This window comes from Eptatretus burgeri, chromosome 2 (assembly GCF_056783735.1).
Source record: "Eptatretus burgeri isolate ZD-2024b chromosome 2, Ebu_testis_v1, whole genome shotgun sequence".
Classification (NCBI taxonomy): Eukaryota; Metazoa; Chordata; class Myxini; order Myxiniformes; family Myxinidae; genus Eptatretus; species Eptatretus burgeri.
In genome coordinates this window covers 111858741-111880731 of record NC_140962.1, presented here as the reverse complement: position 1 = coordinate 111880731, position 21991 = coordinate 111858741, and the positions used below count along the sequence as shown (strand labels likewise).

The window sequence follows — 21991 nt, the reverse complement described above, 5'->3', positions numbered from 1 at the left end:
ACCATAGATTTCACTCCAACAGCTATGTGTGCGACTGAATTACTCTTTGCTGAGAAAATTTACATTTATTTTGTGAGGAAAACATTTCCGAACCCTCAAAAGGCGTCACGAGCTAAGAACGAGGCAAGAAAGACAACACTCAAATGACTGGCATTATTTATACACATCTCTTCACAAAATCTGTGTTATTTGAACAAACAAGCAAGCCTTGACATTAAAGTCACTGCTCGAGTTGGATAATGGTATGCAACAGATATGCGTTGGAATTTAGTTCCAGTTACATAGTCTTAAGACAAATTGAGGTTGTTAATGGTTGGCAGACAATTGTAACTGGGAGAATGTCTCCCGTTGGGCTGGAATAAAAAAAATATAAAAAAATCCCAAGAATGCAGCGAACGTGGTGTAACTACTTAATGGATATAAAAAAGGTCAAAGGAACCTTCGTAGTCATGTGAATGCAAATACAAATATGAACATGATTGAGCCAGTATGACCTGAGAAACAAAATGAGGGTCAAATGGCAACCAAGTAACTTATCTTAATTGTGCGAAGCAAAAAGTACATTAGAAATATAGCAAAAGGTTCACATGCAGAATATCTAGTGTATAGGACATCTTATTGACCTTCTTTTGAATGTTATGTCACAATCATTTCCACTAAAATATATTCAGTATCGACTTCCAAATACCTCATTTAATTCCTGTAACGTAACGTGCGTTTCCATAATCTCCAACACTCTACAAGAAAACCACAGTGCGCACCTTGTGATGGCAGTGTGGCGAGGATGTCTCTTATGCTTCAGGGAGCGGAGCCGATCTCCTTGTGTCAAACACCGGTCTTCAAAAAGGAACTGCCACTGCCAAGAGGGATGACCAAAGGGGCAGCACTAAACATCAACAAACAATTTATAACTGGAATGATCCCTAATTAGCAAAGATTCAGAGAACCACAGATTCTAAACATAAGAGTACAAATCAAAGAATATTACCACAAATTAGGCAAAGCATCCTACAGGGTGCAATGTGGTCTTACAATGGCGAGAAGGTTGGACTGAGGTAGTATGCGTGTCTGTGCATCCGTTACGCTTACGTGTTTGTGCAAGTGTGGAGGTGTGCACGTCTATGCATGCATCTGTAAGCACAGGCGTGCATCTGCGAGTGTGGTTGCATGTCTCGAACATTTGTGTAGAACAGTATACCACATTTCTGAGAGGCAGCCTGCAATGGGATTGCTGTCTGGAAATCTGGAAACATTTTTGCTGGTCTGCTACCTTGAACAAGTATTTTGATACAGAAAAGTCCCAAATTCTCACTGCGAATGCCCCTGCAAAATAATTGGTTCTTCAAATGCCCAGTTTATTGCAGAAAGACCAGGTGCCAAATGCCCCAGTTTACCACTCTGACCAACAACTGGAGCTGCTCGGCTTCATTACATGTCACAACCTTTCTTCGTTAGATCATACCTCAAACTTGCCTCTAAGGCTGGCAAATGCCAATGCCTTTGCCACTTTGAAATATGGTCTTCTTTGCAGAATCCGGTCCATTGAAGGAGGATCTACATGCTGGGCAAAGGTCAAAAATTAATGAAGCAGATCAGGTCAGGTCAGGTCAGGTCAGGTATGGGAGCATGTGCCAGAACAGCGCGTCGCTGCGTCCACTTTCCGCCGGCACTCCAGGGGCCTCCGTCTGGCCTTCCCTCAGGCAGATGCCAGGCCCATCCCAATCTCCTTGAGATGCTGGTCAACCTGCTGCAACCACGAGGCACGTGGTCGGCCCATTGGCCTCCTCCACTCACGAGACTCCCTCGCTGAGAGAATCTGGTGAGCAGGATCAGTGTCAGGAAAATGAGCCATATGTCCATCCAGCCGCAGATGACACTCATGGACTATACAGGTAACAAATCTCATCCGAGTCTCTCTCAGAAACCGCTCGTTGGACACAAAATCTGACCAGCGATAGCCAAGGATTCTCCAAAGAGACCTGGTACCAAAGCAATTAAGTCTCCGTCTCAGATCCTTGGTCAGAGTCCAAGTCTCTCATCCATAGAGCAAGACTGGAAGCACCAAGGACCTGAAGACTCGGACTTTCGACCTCCCGCACAGGTACTGGCAGCGCCACACCCCATGATGCAGTGAATCCATGACTGCCCAGGCCTGACCCAGACGTCTAATGACATCTGACTCACAGCCAGCAGAGACATGAATATCACTGCCAAGGTAAGTGAATCTCTCCACGACCTCAACATCCTCACCACAAACAGACACAGACAGGACAGCAGCATCCAAGATGTCATTGAAAGCCTGGATCTTAGTTTTGACCCAAGAAACCCGAAATCCCAGCGGCTCCGACTCCTCATTCAGCACCTCGAGGGCCCCGAAAAGGATATCTAAAGTCTCCGCAAAGATGACTGCATCATCTGCGAAGTCAAGGTCCGAGATCTTGACATTCCCAAACGATGCACCACAGCTTGATCGCTCCGACATCCTCCCTAAAATCCAGTCCATACAAGTGCTGAAAAGTGGGGGCCAGTACACACCCCTAACGAACTCCAGTAACAACTGGAAATAAGTCAGAGATGGTACCACCACACTTCACAGCACTCTCAGTACCAGAGTAGAATTCAGACATCAGATCGATCAGTTTTGGTGGCACCCCACGAAGACCAAGAATCCTCCATAGGACATCCCGATTCACTGAATTGAACGCTTTACAGAGATCAACATAGGCTGCAAGCAGCCCCTGCCGAAACTCTCGTCTGCGTTCGGTGAGGACACGAAGAGCAAGGATACGGTCAATTATTGACCTCTTTGGTGTAAAGCCTGACTGCTCTGGACGTTGGTGCTCAAGCAGATGGTGGCGAACCCTATCAAGAATTATCCGAGCAAAGACCTTGCCCGGCACTGAGAGCAGCGTCACCCCTCGGTAGTTGTTGCAGTCTTGGTGATCACCCTTCCCTTTCCAGAGAGGGACAACAAGGCCCCTCTTCCAATCAGTTGGGATGATGCCCGTGTTCCAGGCAGAGCACAAAACTGCATGCACGAGTGCAGCATTTCCATCAGCCATGAGAAGTTCAGCATGGATGCCACAGATCCCTGGAGCTTTACCCCATTACAACCAGTTCACCGCAGCCCGTGTTTCCACAAGCGAAGGTGGACCACAATTGATTGGAGGGTCAGGAAGAGGAGAGGGATTGTAACACCCTTGACGTCCAACACGACAGCTGGGGGATCAGCCTGGTACAACCGCTCAAAGTAACCAGCCCAGTGGGCCTTCACTTCAGACTCCTCTGTCAAGAGCCCACCACTCTGCTCGAACTGCAGTGCTCCGAGGGATGGGCTTACATTAACGCAATGCGCGAATTCCCCTGTAAACGGGACGAGAATCACCTGTCCACCGGTGATGCTCTAGCCCCTCACAGATTCCTCGCACATAGGCCTCCTTGTCCACCCTTAGTGCACGTACAGTTTTACGCCTCAGCTCCCTGAACAGCTCAGCTCTGCCATTCAGCCTGGCCCTGCGACTCTGGTCAATGGTATCCAGTGTCCCTTGAGAGACAAAATTCTTCTTTGCCCTGCGGTGAGTTCCAAGACATCCACCGGCAACATCAAGGACGGTGGTCTTGAAGGCACTCCACAACTCTTCAGGACCCCCAAAGCACCCAGACACCCCAAATGTCCATTCAGCCTGTTCGCAAACTCCTCAGCTACTCTCTCATCCTTGAGCTTGCCAACATCCAGCCGAGGCTGGGATAGTACCATTCTCCAGGATTTAAAGTGCAGCTTTAGAGTTGCTACAACAAGCCGGTGGTCAGGATTGAAGAACTGAGCACTCTGGTAGACCCTGCAGTTCTGGATCATCCTCCAGCGACCGTCAACGAGGACATGGTCAATCTCCTTTGCCACACCGCCAGCGTAGGAATTCAAAGTCCAGCGATGAGCTTGTGGGCGCTGAAACCATGAACCAACCACCCTAAGTCCATGACTTCTTGCAAAGTCAAGGAACTTAGTGCTATTCTGGTTCATAGTTCCTGATCCATGGGGACCAACACATGTCTCATAACCATCCCTATCAGTTCCAGTCGATGCATTGAAATCCCCCAAGACTAGAAGTGTATCTCGTCTGGGGCACTAATCAACCACAGACTCGAGCGTGGTGGAGAATGTGTCCTTCACGGTGAGGTCACTCGCCTCAGTCGGAGCATAGACAGAGACCAGGGAAATGACACCAAAGGAGTGAGGAATCCTTGGTCTCATAATACGCTCGTTGACCGGTGTTACCTCAATTATCATTGGGGTCAGCTTATTGGACACAGCTACAGTCACTCCTTGATATGGTAACCATCAGAGCGACCAGACCAATAGTAGGTGTAACCACCCACCATTATCTCGCCGCAATCCGGTCTCCGAACCTCAGAGAGAGCTGCAATCCCGATGTCCAAACGCTTGAGCTCAGATGATAACAGAGACAGGTGATCATCCTCTCTTAGGGATAGGACATTCCAGGCACCCACCCGAAGGGACCGCCTCAGGTTAACCCAAGGAGACCGCCGTCTGGTGGACGACACCTCAGCACCACTCCGACACACTCTCCCGCAATCTGACCCAGGGATGTTACCCCGTGGTTTCCCTCCTTTCATCAAAGATTGGGGGTCCCGAAGGCTTTGCCCCAATCCCGTCATCCGGTGAGCTGCCCTGCGAAGGGAAGCTGCATAGGAGGTACTCCCATGGAGTGGGTTTTCAGATTTTTTTGCGTTTTTATGTTTTGCGGAATGAAGGGTTTTACGGTGGCCGGAGTGTAAATCCTGCCACCAACCTCCTAATAAAAAGTAACCCAACTGCAGGAGGACGTCCGCAGACACAGTTGGGCACTAGATATGGATGGCCGTTGGCTCACAAGGAGCTCCTCTGCCCTTTAACAGGTTTTGTTTTTAATCCTGCTGGGTGTTCATATCCAAACACCCTCCTCAGCAGAAAACCTGGTGGGGGAGACGGTTTAGTCGCTGACAACCCGACCATGGAACAGGTTAGTACAGGTTTACATGGTACCTGTAGCAGGTCACAGATCTAACCTGACCTGACACGAGCAGATCAAATATAGATCAAGGGTCAAAGATGAAGGATAAAACACAAAATGGCATTGCATTATTGATAAAGGGATTATTACAGAAAGAAAGACAGAGAAAAGGCAGTAAGGTAAAAACAAAACAATAAAAAGGGAACTCTGTGGTGGAGACGGTGCAGCGGGGGCGGGCGGTGGTGACGGTTCAGCGGGGGCGGGCGGTGGTGACGGTGCAGCGGGGGCGGGCGGTGGTGACGGTGCAGCGGGGGCGGGCGGTGGTGACGGTGCAGCGGGGGCGGGCGGTGGTGACGGTGCAGCGGGGGCGGGCGGTGGTGACGGTGCAGCAGGGGCGGGCGGTGGTGACGGTGCAGCGGGGCGGGCGGTGGTGACGGTGCAGCGGGGCGGGCGGTGGTGACCGTGCAGCGGGGCGGGCGGTGGTGACCGTGCAGCGGGGCGGGCGGTGGTGACCGTGCAGCGGGGGCGGGCGGTGGTGACCGTGCAGCGGGGCGGGCGGTGGTGACGGTGCAGCGGGGCGGGCGGTGGTGACGGTGCAGCGGGGCGGGCGGTGGTGACGGTGCAGCGGGGCGGGCGGTGGTGACGGTGCAGCGGGGCGGGCGGTGGTGACGGTGCAGCGGGGCGGGCGGTGGTGACGGTGCAGCGGGGCGGGCGGTGGTGACGGTGCAGCGGGGCGGGTGGCGGTGACGGTGCAGCGGGGGCGGGCGGTGGTGACGGTGCAGCGGGGCGGGCGGTGGTGACGGTGCAGCGGGGCGGGCGGTGGTGACGGTGCAGCGGGGCGGGCGGTGGTGACGGTGCAGCGGGGCGGGCGGTGGTGACGGTGCAGCGGGGCGGGCGGTGGTGACGGTGCAGCGGGGCGGCGGTGGTGACGGTGCAGCGGGGCGGGCGGTGGTGACGGTGCAGCGGGGGCGGGCGGTGGTGACGGTGCAGCGGGGCGGGCGGTGGTGACGGTGCAGCGGGGCGGGCGGTGGTGACGGTGCAGCGGGGCGGGCGGTGGTGACGGTGCAGCGGGGCGGGCGGTGGTGACGGTGCAGCGGGGCGGGCGGTGGTGACGGTGCAGCGGGGCGGGCGGTGGTGACGGTGCAGCGGGGCGGGCGGTGGTGACGGTGCAGCGGGGGCGGGCGGTGGTGACCGTGCAGCGGGGCGGGCGGTGGTGACGGTGCAGCGGGGCGGGCGGTGGTGACCGTGCAGCGGGCGGGCGGTGGTGACGGTGCAGCGGGGCGGGCGGTGGTGACGGTGCAGCGGGGCGGGCGGTGGTGACGGTGCAGCGGGGCGGGCGGTGGTGACGGTGCAGCGGGGCGGGCGGTGGTGACGGTGCAGCGGGGCGGGCGGTGGTGACGGTGCAGCGGGGCGGGCGGTGGTGACGGTGCAGCGGGGCGGGCGGTGGTGACGGTGCAGCGGGGCGGGCGGTGGTGACGGTGCAGCGGGGCGGGCGGTGGTGACGGTGCAGCGGGGCGGGCGGTGGTGACGGTGCAGCGGGGGCGGGCGGTGGTGACGGTGCAGCGGGGGCGGGCGGTGGTGACGGTGCAGCGGGGGCAGCCGGTGGTGACGGTGCAGCGGGGGCAGCCGGTGGTGACGGTGCAGCGGGGGCAGCCGGTGGTGACGGTGCAGCGGGGGCAGGCGGTGGTGACGGTGCAGCGGGGGCAGGCGGTGGTGACGGTGCAGCGGGGGCAGGCGGTGGTGGAGGTGCAATGGTGCATGCGGTTGTGGATGTGCAGCGGGTGAAAGTAGTTGTGGAGGTGCAGCGGGTGCAAGCAGTGGTTGAGGTGCAGTGGGTGCAGGTCATGGTGGAGGTGCAGGTAGTGGTGGATTTGCAGGTAGTGGTGGTGGTGCAGCGGGTACAGTCAGTGGTGGAAGTGCAGTGGAGGAAGGCAGTGGTGGATGTGCAGCTGGGGAACGCAGTGGTGGAGGTGCAGCAGCAGCAGGCAGTGGTGGATGTGCAATGGGGGCAGGCAGTGGTGGGGGTGCAGTGGGCAGGCAGTGGTGGATGTGCAGCAGGAGCAGGCAATGGTGAATGTGCAGCAGGGGAAGGCTGTGGTGGAGGTGCATCGGGGACAGGCTGTGGTAGAACTGCAGCGGGTGCAGGCAGTGGTGGAGGTGCAGAGGGTGCAGGCAGTGGTGGAGGTGCAGGCAGTGGTGGATGTGCAGCAGGTGCAGGCAGTGCTGGAACAGCGGGTGTAGGGAGTGGTGTTGGTGCAACAATCAAAATTGGTAGAAATTAGGTCTGGGAGACAGTTTTTGTGGGTGATGAGACAATTAAATATGTAGATTCTTCATTCTGCAGGAAGGTTCGTCGACATAGAATTCTGTTCAGTTTTGAAGGAGCAGGAGTTCGAGACATTGAAGGAAGGGTAAACGATATTGTATCGGCGTCATGGCAGGAAGAAGTTGGTTATGGTACACCTTGGTGCTAAGGATGTAGGGAAAGTTCTCTCAGAGGTTTTGAAAAATAGATACATTATATTGGGTAAGTGACTGAAAGCAAAGGCTTGTGAGGTCGTGTTTTCTGGGATTCGCCCAAGATTAGGAAACAATGTGTAAATTATGAGCAGAGCAATAGACGTCAACCAATGGCTGGAAGAATGGTGTAGGGAGGAAGGTTTTACATTTAAGAAGCAGTGGGAATCATTTTGGGGACAAAGAGAATGCTTCCAGAATGATGGCCATATGTTAAATAGAAAGGGGGCAGCAAGGTTTGCAGTGGGAATTGAGGAAGGAATTCAGGCTTTTTTGAGGTCAGTGGAGGGTGGAAAAGGTCTTAAGAAAGGAACGGATGATGTAATTGTGATGAGCAAGGCCAGGCAGGAAAATAGAATTTCAGGAAGGGAAAAGTTAAATATATTCTATACCAATACCAGGATTGAAATAATGAGATTGAAGAGCTTGAAGCCAAAGTGGATAGCGAGGAGTACGATATAGTTGCAGTGAGTGAGACGTGGTATAAGGAGGAGAGTAACTGGAGGACAGGATAAGAAGGCGACAAGGTGTATCGGTGTGATAGGAAGGAGAGAATAGGAGGAGCAGCAATCTCGGTAAAGGACAGCATTGCATCAAGAGAAAGACGTGACATTAAGGAAGGAATAAATGTTGAAGATTCTGGAAGGGTAGAGATTAGAGATTGCAAAAACAGCAAGATACTGGTAGGATGCTTTTATAAGGCTTTGGGAATGAAGGAAGAGGACGAAGGAGGAGTACATGAATAATTTAAAAGGGCATGTGGTGAGAGAAGAGTATCGATTATGAAGGATTTTAATTTGCCAGAGATAGATTGGGTCCACGAACAGGGAAAGGGCAGAGCGGATGAGGATTTCCTAGTTTTAGTCCAGGATTACTTTTTAACCCAGTTTGTAGACAAGCCCATGAGGGGGAGTGCAGTGTTCGACCTCCTTTTAAGTAACGATCTCAATATGGTAGAGGAGGTGGAGGTTGGGGAGCATTTTGGAGCAAGTGACCATAACATTGTGTGTACAAAGATTCTGTTAAGGGTTAGAGTTCAGGATCGTAAGGTAAGGCTATTAGATTTCAGGAAGGCAAACTTTGAGGGTACGAGGAGAGAATTGGGTGATGTCGATTGGGAGACTCCAACAACAGGACAATCAGAATCAGAGAAATGGGAAACCTTGAAGGAGCAAATGTGTGGAGTGCAGAGTCAGTACATTCCAATGAGGTGTAAAACTAGAAGTGGAAAGAGGCCAGGGTGGTTGAGCAGTGAGATGAGGAACACTATTAAGGAGAAGCAGAAGACATTTATTCAGTTTAAAATTACAGAACTAGAGTTGGATTTATATCACTATCAGAGTAAACAGAGGCAAGTTAAGAAAATAACTTGGCAAGCCAAAAGAGAATATGAGAAGGACATGGCAAGGAACATTGAACATAATAGCAAGGAATTATTTCAGTATATCAGGGAAAAAGAACAGGTTAGGACCAGTGTGGGTCCATTGAGGAATAGCACCGGGAGAGTGATTAGTGAGGAAAGAGATGTCAGGCTTATTAAACAGGTATTTTGCTTCAACTTTTAAGGGAGACTAGATGACCCGTGAACCCGTTGGGTTCCCGTTGTAACAGCGGTTGATAAAAAAATCATTTCAAAAAAAAGAAAAAGGAAAAAAAGATAGCTCCAGCGAACTATACTGCTGACGTTGTTTGCATTGATCAAATACTCCCAAAAAGTACTTGACTGAATCGGGAATTGATTTTTTTCATATATTTCTTCGTTGCGCCATTTGAACGAAACTTGATATTGCGAGTCAATGTGAAAAAAAAAACGGAGAAAAGAAAATCGAAGAAATTATTGTGTGTAATCTTCTCAACACAATTGTGATGAATTAAAGGATGTGACGCGTGATCACGTGTCGCGCGGCTCGCACACGAGACAGATAAAACAGTGATGCCGCGCGGTCGGTGGGATTGTCCCTGGGGCATTGTCATTTACGGCGGTGGTTCACTTGTTGCTCGTTGAATGGTGAGAATTGAGAGAAAACCGGACTCCGTGCTTATGCTGGCTAATTGCTGATTTATTTTGCGGTGATCAACTGCACATGTATTCCTTGTTGCACATTTATTCCTCGCTGCACATGTATTCCTTTATGTGTCTGTAGAATCGGCTTCAATCAAGTGAAATAAAGCCTACACTCCAAAGGTTTTTCCCTCGCATTCATTTCAACAATTTTATTTATTAATGAACACGGAAGTATTAGATCAAAATGGCGATGTTTATTTTATGCTTAAAAATAAATCGTTCTTTGTCGATACTTAATGTTTGAGATTTAAAAATAAATCATTTCAAGGAAAAAAAAAAAGAAGATAGCTCCAGCGAATGCTACCGCTGAGGTTGTCTGCATTGATCAAATTCTCCCGAAGAGTACTTGACTGAATCGGGAATTGATTTTTTAATTTTTTCCGTTGCTCGATTTGAATGAAACTTGATACTGCACACCACAGAAGCATGGTGAGTCAGGTGGCCCTAAAATTTTTGTGCTATCGTGTACCATTTTGGTTGTATTTCGGGAACATACATCCATACAAGATGAGAGTTTTAGTAATATATAGATAGAAAGCAGAGGGGGTGTTGATCAGATTCAGGAAAGTATTGATACTCGCATAGATTGGGCAAAAGATTGTCAGATGTAATTTAACGTGAGCAAGCGTAAGGTGTTGGGGATGAGAAAGTACAATGAAAATAGAGATTACAGGATGCAAGGGGTAATTTTGAAGCGGGTCACACAGGAGAAGTATCTGGGGGTGGTAATCGATGTGGGAGGTAAGCAGGCAGCACAATGCCAGGTAGCTATAGGTAAAGCAAATAGGGTTTTAGGCTGTACTCGGGGGGGGGGGGTCAATTATAAATCAAGAGGTGGTAAAACATTGTTTCGGAATTTAGTGAGGCCACATTTAGAATATTGTGTGCAGTTTTGGTCACCACAATTCAAGAAGGACATAGATGCCATAGAGAGGGTTCAGCGCAGGGCGACCGGATTGATTCTGGGCCGAGCTGGACTTAGCTATGAGGAATGGCTGAAGGAAACAGGGCTTTATACACTAGAAAGGAGGCGGTTACAAGGAGATATGATAGAGATGTTTAAGATAATGAAAAGTAGAGATAAAATAAGTGCAGATGAATTATTCAACAGAGTAGACAGTGATAGGACTAGTGGTCACAGCCTGAGAGTAAAGGGGAGGAGAGTTAAGACGGTCGCAAGGGAGGGGACTTTTACTCAGAGAGTAGTTAATGCATGGAATGGCCTCCCTGGAAAGGTATTGGCAGCAGAAACAGTCGATAAGTTTAAATTAGAATTAGATTGGTACCTGGAAGTTATGAAGATAGAGGGGTATGGGGATGTTGACAGGACTTTTAGGTAGTTTGAGCATTGATGTGTGATTGTGTGCATGTGTACGGAGTGCTGTTGGTGGTGGGGTCTCATCAAGAGGGTTGTGTGGTTGATGTGGTGTGCTTTTTAACCAAGCCCATGCCCCCTCCTCCAAGGGGAAGAAGAAAAAAAATACAAAAACTTAAAATAAATAGATCAAATTTTTTTTTTGCATTTTCTTATTTGGATCTTGTGTTGATAAATTAGTATGGTGTTCACGCAGGCATGATGGGCTGAATGGCCTCCACCTGTGTCTGATTTCCTTGAACAAAGAAAAAGAAAAAGAGGATGGGATAAAGAGGAGAGGGAAAGAAAAAAACAAGAAGAGGTAAATGGGAAGATGAAAAAAAAAATTTTATTGGAATAAGATAATGAAGTTATTTACTTGCTACTATTCTGGGAAAAGCCCGTCAAAATGACGGGCGCACAAAACTCAACACAACACAGGATTACAACACACAAAGTTATGGATTGCTTCCCATTAATTATTTGCAATAAGGGAATGGGGAACGGAAAGGGATCAAAATGAGAATGTTAACATGAATGGGTTGAAAAGTTATGCTGGATGTTTTTGATGTGCTTTCGGCATTAATGAAAAATGCACAAAAATACGGTGTTTAATACCAGATATTATAATACGTGTGTAATAACCTGCATAAGGACAGGCTCGATTGCTTCCAAAATAATGATAAAACAAATGTAGGCGGTGTATAGGCACAGAACGCTGGTTTGATCGATTGATGCCTCGGAAAAAACAACTCTGGTTATGTAATGAAGCCAAAACATGGTTATTGCTTATGTACATCTATAATAATAAATGTCAATGTGTGTCAGTCTGCCTGTCTCCTCCATAACTCCTTTGAATGTTTTGAAACCATGAAACCTAACAGCCCCAAACTTTGCATGCATACTCGGGAAACTCTGCAAATAATTCACATTTCCAACCTGGCCTCCAAAGCCAGTCGCCGACTGGTCATCCTCCGTCGTGAAAAGTCCTTCCTCAGCCCACCTAACCTCCTGACCATATACAAATCTTTCGTCCGCAGCCTGATGGAGAACTGCTCTCCCCTCTGGGCTGGTGCTCCTGCCTCTCACCTTTCTCAGCTTCACGTTGTGGAAACCAAGGCATTTAGGATCATTGGTATCTCCCGTGGTGAGACTGAGTCTTTGGGCCTCGCTCTCTCACCGCAGGCAGGTCGGTGGTCGTTCTGTCTTCCACAGTCTCCTATCCGGTCTCGACCCCCTGTTCTGTCTCTGTGAACCCCCTTCTGGTGAAACTGCCAAAATCATGAATCACTGCTCACCTTCACTCTTTCATTCCTCTTTTTTCCCGCCTTTGGAATAAACTCCCACACTCTCCTAAATACCATTCTTCATTCGAGGCCTTCAAAACAGCTGTTCACCACCACTTTTTAATCGCCCACCATCCAATTCTTCGATCTCTTCTCAGCCCCGTTAATCCACCCCAAACCCACCTCCTTCAAATTCCCTGCTTTCCTTCCTGAAAGTCCCTGTAATGACCATCTTGTATACCCCGTGTTCCCAACCCCACCCCTCTCCCTTCCACATATCTCCTCATGTCTCTGTTCCCACTGTTTTGTCCTTCCCTCTCCCGCCCCTCTTATCTCCTGCCCCCGTTGTGTGTTGTATGTTAGCTCTCTTAGGAGCCTCGACAATGTATACAAAAAAACAAAAACTCCAAGGAAGTGCATGAGTGAAAATTAGGTGTTTGGGTTAATTTAAACACCCCTTTGAGGATAATTAACAGCCTTATTTAATTATCCTTTATCAAGGCTCATCTTAATTTATTCACCCCATTGTCCCTCACTGGGATCTCAATTTGCCATTGTTTTGGCCTGATCAACAAACAATGCCTTGACTTAGAACAGGCTGCAGCAGTTTCTTAATGATAAAGTTTTGTTTTTCACTTTCTTCACTCATATCATCAAACGCCTGATTATCATACCTACGACCTGCTGGATACATTGCAATGCTTATAAACGCCCGGAGACACCATTGTTCGTGGCTGTATTTCATTTCCGCAAATGCCATAACCTCGAGAATCTTTTAATCTCAGCCAGATTTCAAAATTTAAACTTCTTTATTGACTTCAACAGTAGTTCCGACTGCTAAAAGAGTGTTCATTTGTCCAATTTGGACATCGCTTGACATTCTGGGTATCTTCAGGTGCATAGTGTTTATATAACTCATTGGCGATCGCTAATCGCTTGCCAAACCAGCCGTTCCTGATAAACCGTTTCATTGGAGTGCTTGCTTGAGTGCTTAAGCTACTTGGCGAGTGCTCTACAATATTCACCCTGTCACTGAATATATCGATTGACTTGAACAAAGTTTAGGGCCCATTCGCCTGAGTTTAGCCGTGCAGTGCCTTGGATGGTGCGTCAGGTAATGGCTGGCTCGCTGATAATGTGCAATTTTATTTTACATCACATTTCCCATTTTGTACAATCTTCCTTCATTATATGACACATCACTTTGGCATATACAGATGCATATAAAAAATGTCTTCAACCTTTTCACTGGAGTGCTTAACATCTCCGGAGTTATGAAGGCAAAATAAATTTGATGATTGCAATGAGCAAAAAATGTTTTCAGTTGTTTCAAAGCAATGAATCGCCACATTACAGCAAAATAGCCGAGAGGTATGCATGCTCGCACCAAGCTATCCAGCCTGGGTTTGAATCCTGACCGGCTATAAACTGTCATCCTGATGTTTCACAGGCAGGGTGATTAATCAATGTGTGTGCTGACTCTCAGATAGCTATTAAACTGGACATTACATCTGCCAGAATCCCTCACCCATCCCTCTCTCTGCCGCTCTTGCCCTCTCTCCGCCGCTCTCTCTCACCTCACCCCCCCCTTCCTCACCCCCTCCTAGCTCTCTCTACTCACTCCTCCCTCTTCTCCCTTGAAGCCTGGGCCTACCCCAGGGGCCTTACGGTGCAGCAAAATGGCAGACGTACGATATATCTTTCTGGGATGGAGTCAGACTTCAATTGTGGGTGGAGTCAGCCGAGCTGTCCAACCAATGTTTGCAATGAAACACATACATATTAGGCTAATTATATACAGATATTTTATCCCAATAAAAGTAGAATGGAGAACTCACATCTTCAATTTGACTGCCTGAATCGTGCAATGTAGATCGAGAAGTTGTCTCATCCTTGCTGGTGTAAGGTGTCACCTTCATTCTTCTTAGCATTTTACACTTGCTGCGATGCAACTCTCCCTGTGCCCACAAGCTTGCCTGTTTCCTGATGATAGGGAGAAAGGGGGAGAGAGAGAGAAAGAGAGAAAGAGAGAAAGAGAGAAAGAGAGAAAGAGAGAAAGAGAGAAAGAGAGAAAGAGAGAAAGAGAGAAAGAGAGAAAGAGAGAAAGAGAGAAAGAGAGAAAGAGAGAAAGAGAGAGAGAAAGAAAGAGAGAGAAAGAGAGAAAGAGAGAAAGAAAGAGAGAGAAAGAGAGAGAAAGAGAAAGAGAGAGAGAGAGAGAGAGAGAGAGAGAGAGAGAGAGAGAGAGAGAGAGAGAGAGAGAGAGAGAGAGAGAGAGAGAGAGATGCTGTAATGCATCATACCTTTTGCTGTCTTTTTCACAGAATGCCTACAAGATATAATAAAAATTCATACCACAATGATCAAAGGTGAATGCAAGAAAGGCATTACAAGCACAACACAAGAGCATGAAGTCGTCAAAAAAGATTTAAAAAAAAAGATATTAGAAGCATACTCTTCAAGAAAGTGTTGTTGTGGACCAATAATGGAACCAGGACGGCATATCCGAATCCAGGAAATGGCTTGTGCAGCTGAGAAACTGTGGTGTTTCATCAGGTAGCAGGCTATAAGGGTCCCTGTACGACCTAGGCCCGCTGTGGGGTGAGGAAATCACACAAATGAAGTTAGTTGATTGTGAAACACCTTCAAATCACACAATTTGCCTTCCTTTACTGTTGTCGTCTAGCTAAAATGAAAGTTAATACTCGTTAAAAGTTTACAGGAAATGCAACCACAGCCTCCAGCTCCATGTCAGTAACTATACCAACATTGTTGTTATTTAAGGACAATAATTATTCCTACATTATTGTGGGGTTGGCTGGGGAAGGATTTCGGCTTGTCTTTTTTTCACTAACCGGCTGGCCCAGCCTGATGTTCGACAACTATACCGACATTGTTTGTAATCCATCTCTTATTTCAGGTTAATTTGAAAAGTTCATCAGAAAACAGGGAAATTTCAGCCCATGAGTGCAGCTGTAGGTTAGATCAGGAATGGGAGCATGCACAGGAGCAGCACATCACTGCATCCACTTTCCGCCAGTACTCCAGGGGCCTCCATCTGGCCATCCACCAAGCAGATGCCTGGCCCATCCCTATCTCCTTGAGATGCCAATCAACCTGCTGCAACCACGAGGCACGTGGTCGGCCCATTGGCCTCCTCCACTCACGAGGCTTCCTCACTGAGAAAATCTGGCAAGCAGGATCAGCGTCAGAAAACGAGCGACATGCCCATACATTCAAAGATGACGCTCACGGACTACACAGTTAACAACTCTCATCCGAGTCTTTCTCAGAAACCACTCGTTAGCCAAAGTCTGACCAGCGATAGCCAAGGATTCTCCGAAGAGACCTGGTACCAAAGCAGTTAAGTCTCCATCACAACAGCACCACACCCCAAGATCCAGTGAATCCATAACTTACCAGGCCCAACCCAGACATCCACTGACCTCTGGCTCATGACATCCAGAGACATGACTATCACTGCCAAGGTAAGTGAATCTCTCTGTTTTCTGTTTTCTCTGCGTTTTTAATATGTTTTGCAGAATTAAGTGTTTTACGGTGGATGGAGTACAAATCCTGCCACCAACCTTTGAGAAAAAGGTAACCTAAATTGGAATAGGATGTCTGCAGAAACAGATGTCCGTTGGCTCACAAGGAGCTCCTCAGCCCTTTGACAGGTTTAGTTTTTAATCCTGCTGGGTGTCCATATCTATACACCTTCCTCACCAGGAAACCTGGTGGGTGAGTTGGTTTCGTCACCACCAACCCGACCATGAAACAGGTCAGTACAGGTTTACATGGCACCTATAGCAAGTCACAGATCTGATCTGGTCTGACAATAATTTGGCAAAATAACTTGACTGCTTCAAAACTTGGCAAATCTGCCAACTTGCTTGTTTTAAAAGTACAATCCTGACATTCTTCATTTCTGTTCATAGATTTCATCACAACAGGCCAAATCATACCTTGAACAAACTTCCTATTTCTTGGTTATGAAGAATGAGAGCATTTTAAAACGTGGATAAAGTATCATATACTCTCTATAAGCAACATGCTGTATATGTACGCGTCCCACCAACAGGAAGGCAACAAACCGGACCAACGTGCCTTCATTTTGGACTTCACTTCGGAGTATTATGGACACAACCGAAAACATTACCCTTTGTGTTTTTGTTGTTTTTTTTTTGGTCTGATACAAGCCTGTTGTCAAAGATTGTCTATGTCTACATGTATGTCCACTGCCTGATATGTGCATGACCACGTGTTTTGACTAAAGTGACTGATAAAGACTGAAAGTACCCATCATCAGCAATAAGGATTACATGTACAACTTGATGCTAAACTTTCAGAAGTTTACTGAACTAACTTCTTCTTGGGAAGATCATGCTCTTGCACTCACATGGAAATAAGGGTTGATTAAAGGAGGTCAATAGTGTATCATAGAAATCCGGAACACATTTTTTAAAAAGCTGTTCAATTATTGTAAAAGGAGTGTTTGCATGATTTCAAATGTTCAGATACAATGCATGTATAAAATCAGCTTTTTTAAGGGGAAGGGAGGGGAGAGAGAAAATAAAACTTCACCAATGGTCACCGACTTATTTATACGACGCCGAATGATCACTTCTCAAAAAGTCTTTGTTTTGAGAAATGAGACTTCTTGTCCTACCAACTGTCACAAAGATGGACACACCTTCATGTTTGTTTGCAAGGCCCCCTCTTCCCCATGCTCCCCCACCCCCACTCCCTCATACTAACCCCTCCCCACCACCCAACCATCCCTGTTAGTTTTTCACTACTAAGAATTTTATGGAAAATCTGCATTGAAATTCTCTGCTAGTGCATATACAATAATGTGCAACATTTTGCATTTTTCTACTCTGATGCAGAAGGAAACGAGAACTTCATGTTCAATGCAAATACACCTTGATGAAAAATAAAATCTAATTCACATGAACAAATTTATACACAACATACTTTGATATAGAATAATAGTGAGTAGGTCCATAATTTTCCTTCAAAACCATTGAAATTGTTCTCAGGTAACTTCATAAAATTTTGTATTCAACTCTTGTGGAATGGGATTGCAAGCTTCATCTAAGTTTCTGGGAATTTTTTAAAATCTTTTCTACATCCAAATAATCCTACACAGCTTCAGTGGTATTGAGATATCTGGATTTAAAGACTCCATCTTCCTCTTTCTTTTGCAAATAAGTTTTAATGAGCCCAGTTGAATGTTTTGGATCATTACCTTACTGTAAGATGAAGTTTGGACCATTAACAAGTCTTACACCGCTGGGTATAGCATGGTGGATTTAAATGTGTTTGTACCTTGCTGCAGTCAATATTCCATCAATTTTCTAACACCACTTGAGGATATGCACCCCTACGCTTGAATTGAACCTCCTCCATGCTTAATTGTTGGCTTCAAGAAAGGATCTTTACAAGTTTCAATTTTTCATCATCCCATATACTGTTTTCGTGTCGATCCAAAAAACTGAAACTTTCACTCGTTTGTCCAAAACATATTTGACCATCATTCTGTCCAATTTCTGTGTTATTTTACATATTTTAGCCTTTTAGTGTTGTTCCCCTTTCTTAACGAAGGGTTTCTTACTCAACACATTGTTTAAGTCCTGATTTCAAAAGTGACCTTCGTACTGTTTATAGATGGACAATGACACCTCAGCCTTCTTCTGCAAGTTCTGTTGTCAATTCAATGCTTGGCTTCTTTCTCTTCATTAAGGATATTTTCTTCAAGTATTGTTCATCCTTGTTAGCAAGCTTTTTGGGTCTTCCAGCCCTGGGTTTGTCAATTGCAGGCGATGTTTAATCGAGTGATGCGAGCTAGTTCACTCAATGTTTTTCTTTCTTTATGCAGAAACACAATTCCATTGTGATCTTTCACTGACATTGCCATTTCGTTTCAAGTTAACATTTAATCCTGATAAATATTTTTTTGCAGAATGAAAAGTGGGCTTTCAGCTTTGTGGATGTGTAAAGAGGAACACCTGATGTTAATGACGATGAACATCTGACGAGGAGTAATCAATTTGATTTGATTGGTAAATGTGATGGATTAGCTCCTACAATACATCATATTAGCTGCTCATGTATAGTTTACTTTGAGTTGTTGTGATCACAAGTTATTGAAGATTCTGATCAATGTGAATTCAACATTGCTAAATGACAAGCTTTGTTTCTTCTCACCCAAACTAAGCTGTATTAATAACAGGCAACGTTGTTATAATAGTACAAACCACAAGTGGAGCCTTTGAGTAAATTGTTGATGCTCAACACATCCATATATTGTAGCTCATGAATGTGTCCAAGACTTTTGCACAGCAGTATATAAACACTTAAATTCCCTTTGTTATCTGGCTGGCTTAGATGTTATGCTACGCTGTCATACTGCTGGAAGAAATAGCGGAAAAGTGTGACATCTGCTATTAAACAGCGTTCAAAAGAACAATGTCATCACTATTTTTGTAACACAAAGGAGCACATACATGGTAGGAAGAAGGAAAGGTAACAATTTGAAAAAGCATAAATGAATCGAGTTTGACAAAAAATATATGGACAATAGAGTAAGTAGAGGATATGATGGGATGGTGTAGGGTGGCAGACAGTGAATTAAAAACGATTAAAGGGTGAAAGAGGTGGTGCGTGGAATTTACAGGAAGCGTTGGGGGTACAGAGTAAGGAATGGAGAAGGGAATGTGCAATCTAAAGCAAGACGTTTAGTTTTGTGGGTAGAGGGGAGAGAGAGTTTTGAAGTGCGGAACAGAGGTGAAAAATAGGAGAGAAACAAACATTTATTGTACATATGCATTCCACATGCACTTACCTTTGCAATGCACAGCTACAGCACCTTGTGTGCTCTCGCAGATGTCGTTGAACTTGCGCACTATCTCCAGGCTTGGCACACTTCCATCAGGGAAGAACAGGTCGTGATGAGCGATTCCTGCATCTGTGAATCTGCGTGCATCATACATCTGCCGGGATGTGATCGGGAATACCGATATCATTCACATTATAATGTCGTGTCTTTACCCCACACTGAAATCAAATCAGCAAAGAGTGGAAGGATATCACATTCGCAAATACTTTTCAACCCGTCATATAGAATTTCAATTCGAGACTGCCATGATTGAATAATGAAAACCATAAAAAGCAGTCAGATGGCATTCAAAACTCAAAACTAAACAAGACATAATACCTTTGGAGAAACAAATTAATTATGTTCACCACTGAAGTTGGATGGAGGTTATGTTTTCACCCCTGTTGTCTGTCTGTATGTATGTTGGTCTGTGAACATGACATCTCAAAAAGTTATGGACGCATTCAGACGAAACTTGGTGGACAGGCTGGGTGTGTGACAAGGATGAATTGATAAGATTTTGGTGAAGATCTGGATTTGGATCCTAAGCTTCTCAAAGCGATTCTTCCCCATTGAGAGACAGGGCCAAAAACAATATATAGCACGATATCTCAAAATATATGGATTAATTTGTACATGCATGGATGATTGTAAATAGATTGGATGAAACTTGGTGGATGAGGTGGGGAGATGATAAGAATAAGCTGAACAGACTTTGGTTCAGGTCTGGATGGAGATCTGGCCCATCAGTGGGATAAAAAACGTAAAGTGTTTAGCCTGGCGGAGGTATGCGCTCTTCTGAGTGCCGTTCAAGTCAGCACATCTATGGAGGAGACTCGACAAGATTCGTCACTTTTTTTAATTTTTATTTTTTAAACGCCTTTAATACCTGCATATTTTGACACGCAAAGTAACAACAAGAACGTCGTCTTTGCCAACTTGATATAGATTGCAAAGCAAATTATGCCCTCTTTCAAGGGACATCAAACTTTAGGCACCACGATCAACCACATCGCACTAAAATGATTGGATATGGGCAAATTATCTCAATAAAGTGCAAATAGTGAATGATTAAAGCCTTTTTCTTGAAGACATTTGAGAAAATGGAAAACGTATTCTGAGATAGTAGTTACGTATGCTAGATTATAAAACCTGTCAGTGCTACATTTACCAATTCAAGCTGTGAAATAAAATACAAGTTTGAGAAAACAACTAACCAACAGGACATACACTGTGGGATTATTCACAATGCCAAGTTGGTCGCTGCTGTCATCTGCAGTGCTATTTTTAGCATTGAAAAAACGACTCCATGACAATGTGCTTGCAAAGTTGGAAACTAGAAGAAAGGAGGTATACAGTTATGGAAAATATGAGTGCAATTGTATTATTGTATTAAGTAGGATACATTGCAAAACCAGGCACAAACATCAAAAATAATATATATTTTTTTTAATGAAACCTTCATAATGAAGGTGATCAATCCCACATTAGTGCGAGTCAAGTACAGTATGTACTCATGCAATATCAACATGCTGTAAGCAACAAGAACATTGCAATGTTCACTTGCTTGCCAATGCAGAGGAGCAACCAACATATTTAAGGGTTAAAATTTGTCAAGTAGCTCAGTTGTTCACAATGTATTTGATGAAGAGGAGAATAAAAATGAGGTATGGATTTGGTTTTTTAGGGGGTGGGGAGTGAGGGGTTGGCTTATTGTGTCCATGGTGGATTCAGGGAAGGGGGTGGGGAAGTTAGGTCTGGGGATTACAGTAGCATGATTATGAACCGCAATTATTATACAGAACTGTATTAACATTTCATTGCTCCCTGCACAGTCACCATGCGTTTAAGTATTTTTGTTATTATTCTTCCATATTTTTCAATATGATATATGGATGGCTGCTGCTTATTTTTAAGTGTAACTAAAGCAAGAACCAAAGTGAAAAAAAGAGCCAATTTTATTATCTTCGAGGCAATGTACTATGTCGACAGGGTCTGCTAACGCTTCCCTGTAGTGTCAAAGCAATGTCTTTTTTATGAATAGCCAAAGTAAAGGAAACCATGTTGAAGTGGAAAACTTCCCGAGCGAGTGGAAAACGGGGATGTCGGACTGTATCGTGCTTTCTATACAGTCTGACATCCAACCTTGCTCTCCAAACTCTCTGCCATCCAAGCCCAACTTCACACATGGCTTACTGACTTCCTCTACTCTCGTAACCAACGTGTGGCACTCAACGGAGTCCTTTCACCTCCTCTCCTTGCCATGGCTGCAGTGGCTCAAGGCAGTGTTCTGGGCGCAATCCTATTCCTGATCTTCATAAATGATCTCTCCGACTCCCTGGAAAATCCCCTTTATCTCGTTGCTTGATGACTTGATGACTCTCTGCCATGACATCCCTCATTTTTCAAACAGGCAAGCTGTAGCCCGTTTCCTCTCTTCAGACATTGACAAAATCACAAGCCGGTCAAACACGGAATATGTCTTTCAATCCTGACAAATTTCACACTCTCAATATCTCTCCCCAAAAAGACTGCCTGGCAAACTCCCCCTCCAACCACCACCTACTTTAATAACAATCCTCTCGACTCGAGAGGAAGTTCAGTCACTCAAACTCCTGGGTTTCACTATCAGCCACGATCTTTCATGGGCAAGGCACATTTCAAAGTTGGCCTCCAAAGACAGCCACTGACTGGACATCCTCCATCACACAAAGCCCTTCCTTGGCACACCTGAACTCTAATCCACTTTCAAGAAATTCATCCACATCTTGATAAAGCACTGCTCTCCCCTCTGGACTGACTTCCCTGCCTCACACTTGCTCAGCTTGATGCCACAGAAACCAAGGCCTCCAAGTTCATTAGAATCCCCCATGATGAAGC

At 46.1% G+C, this 21991-nt stretch overlaps 1 protein-coding gene across 3 annotated transcripts in view; it reads right to left on the bottom strand.

The window, feature by feature from the left end:
• LOC147032844 (dual specificity protein phosphatase CDC14AB-like) overlaps positions 1–21991 on the bottom strand; it is a 166066-nt gene that overhangs the window by 945 nt on the left and 143130 nt on the right. For all 3 annotated transcript variants that reach the window (XM_085870753.1, XM_085870752.1, XM_085870754.1), the window contains 4 exons: positions 19079–19226; positions 14687–14825; positions 14073–14217; positions 762–856 (listed from right to left, as the gene is read on the bottom strand). In XM_085870753.1, the coding sequence (XP_085726879.1) occupies positions 762–856; positions 14073–14217; positions 14687–14825; positions 19079–19226 (527 nt within the window). The remainder of the gene's footprint in view (positions 1–761; positions 857–14072; positions 14218–14686; positions 14826–19078; positions 19227–21991) is intronic.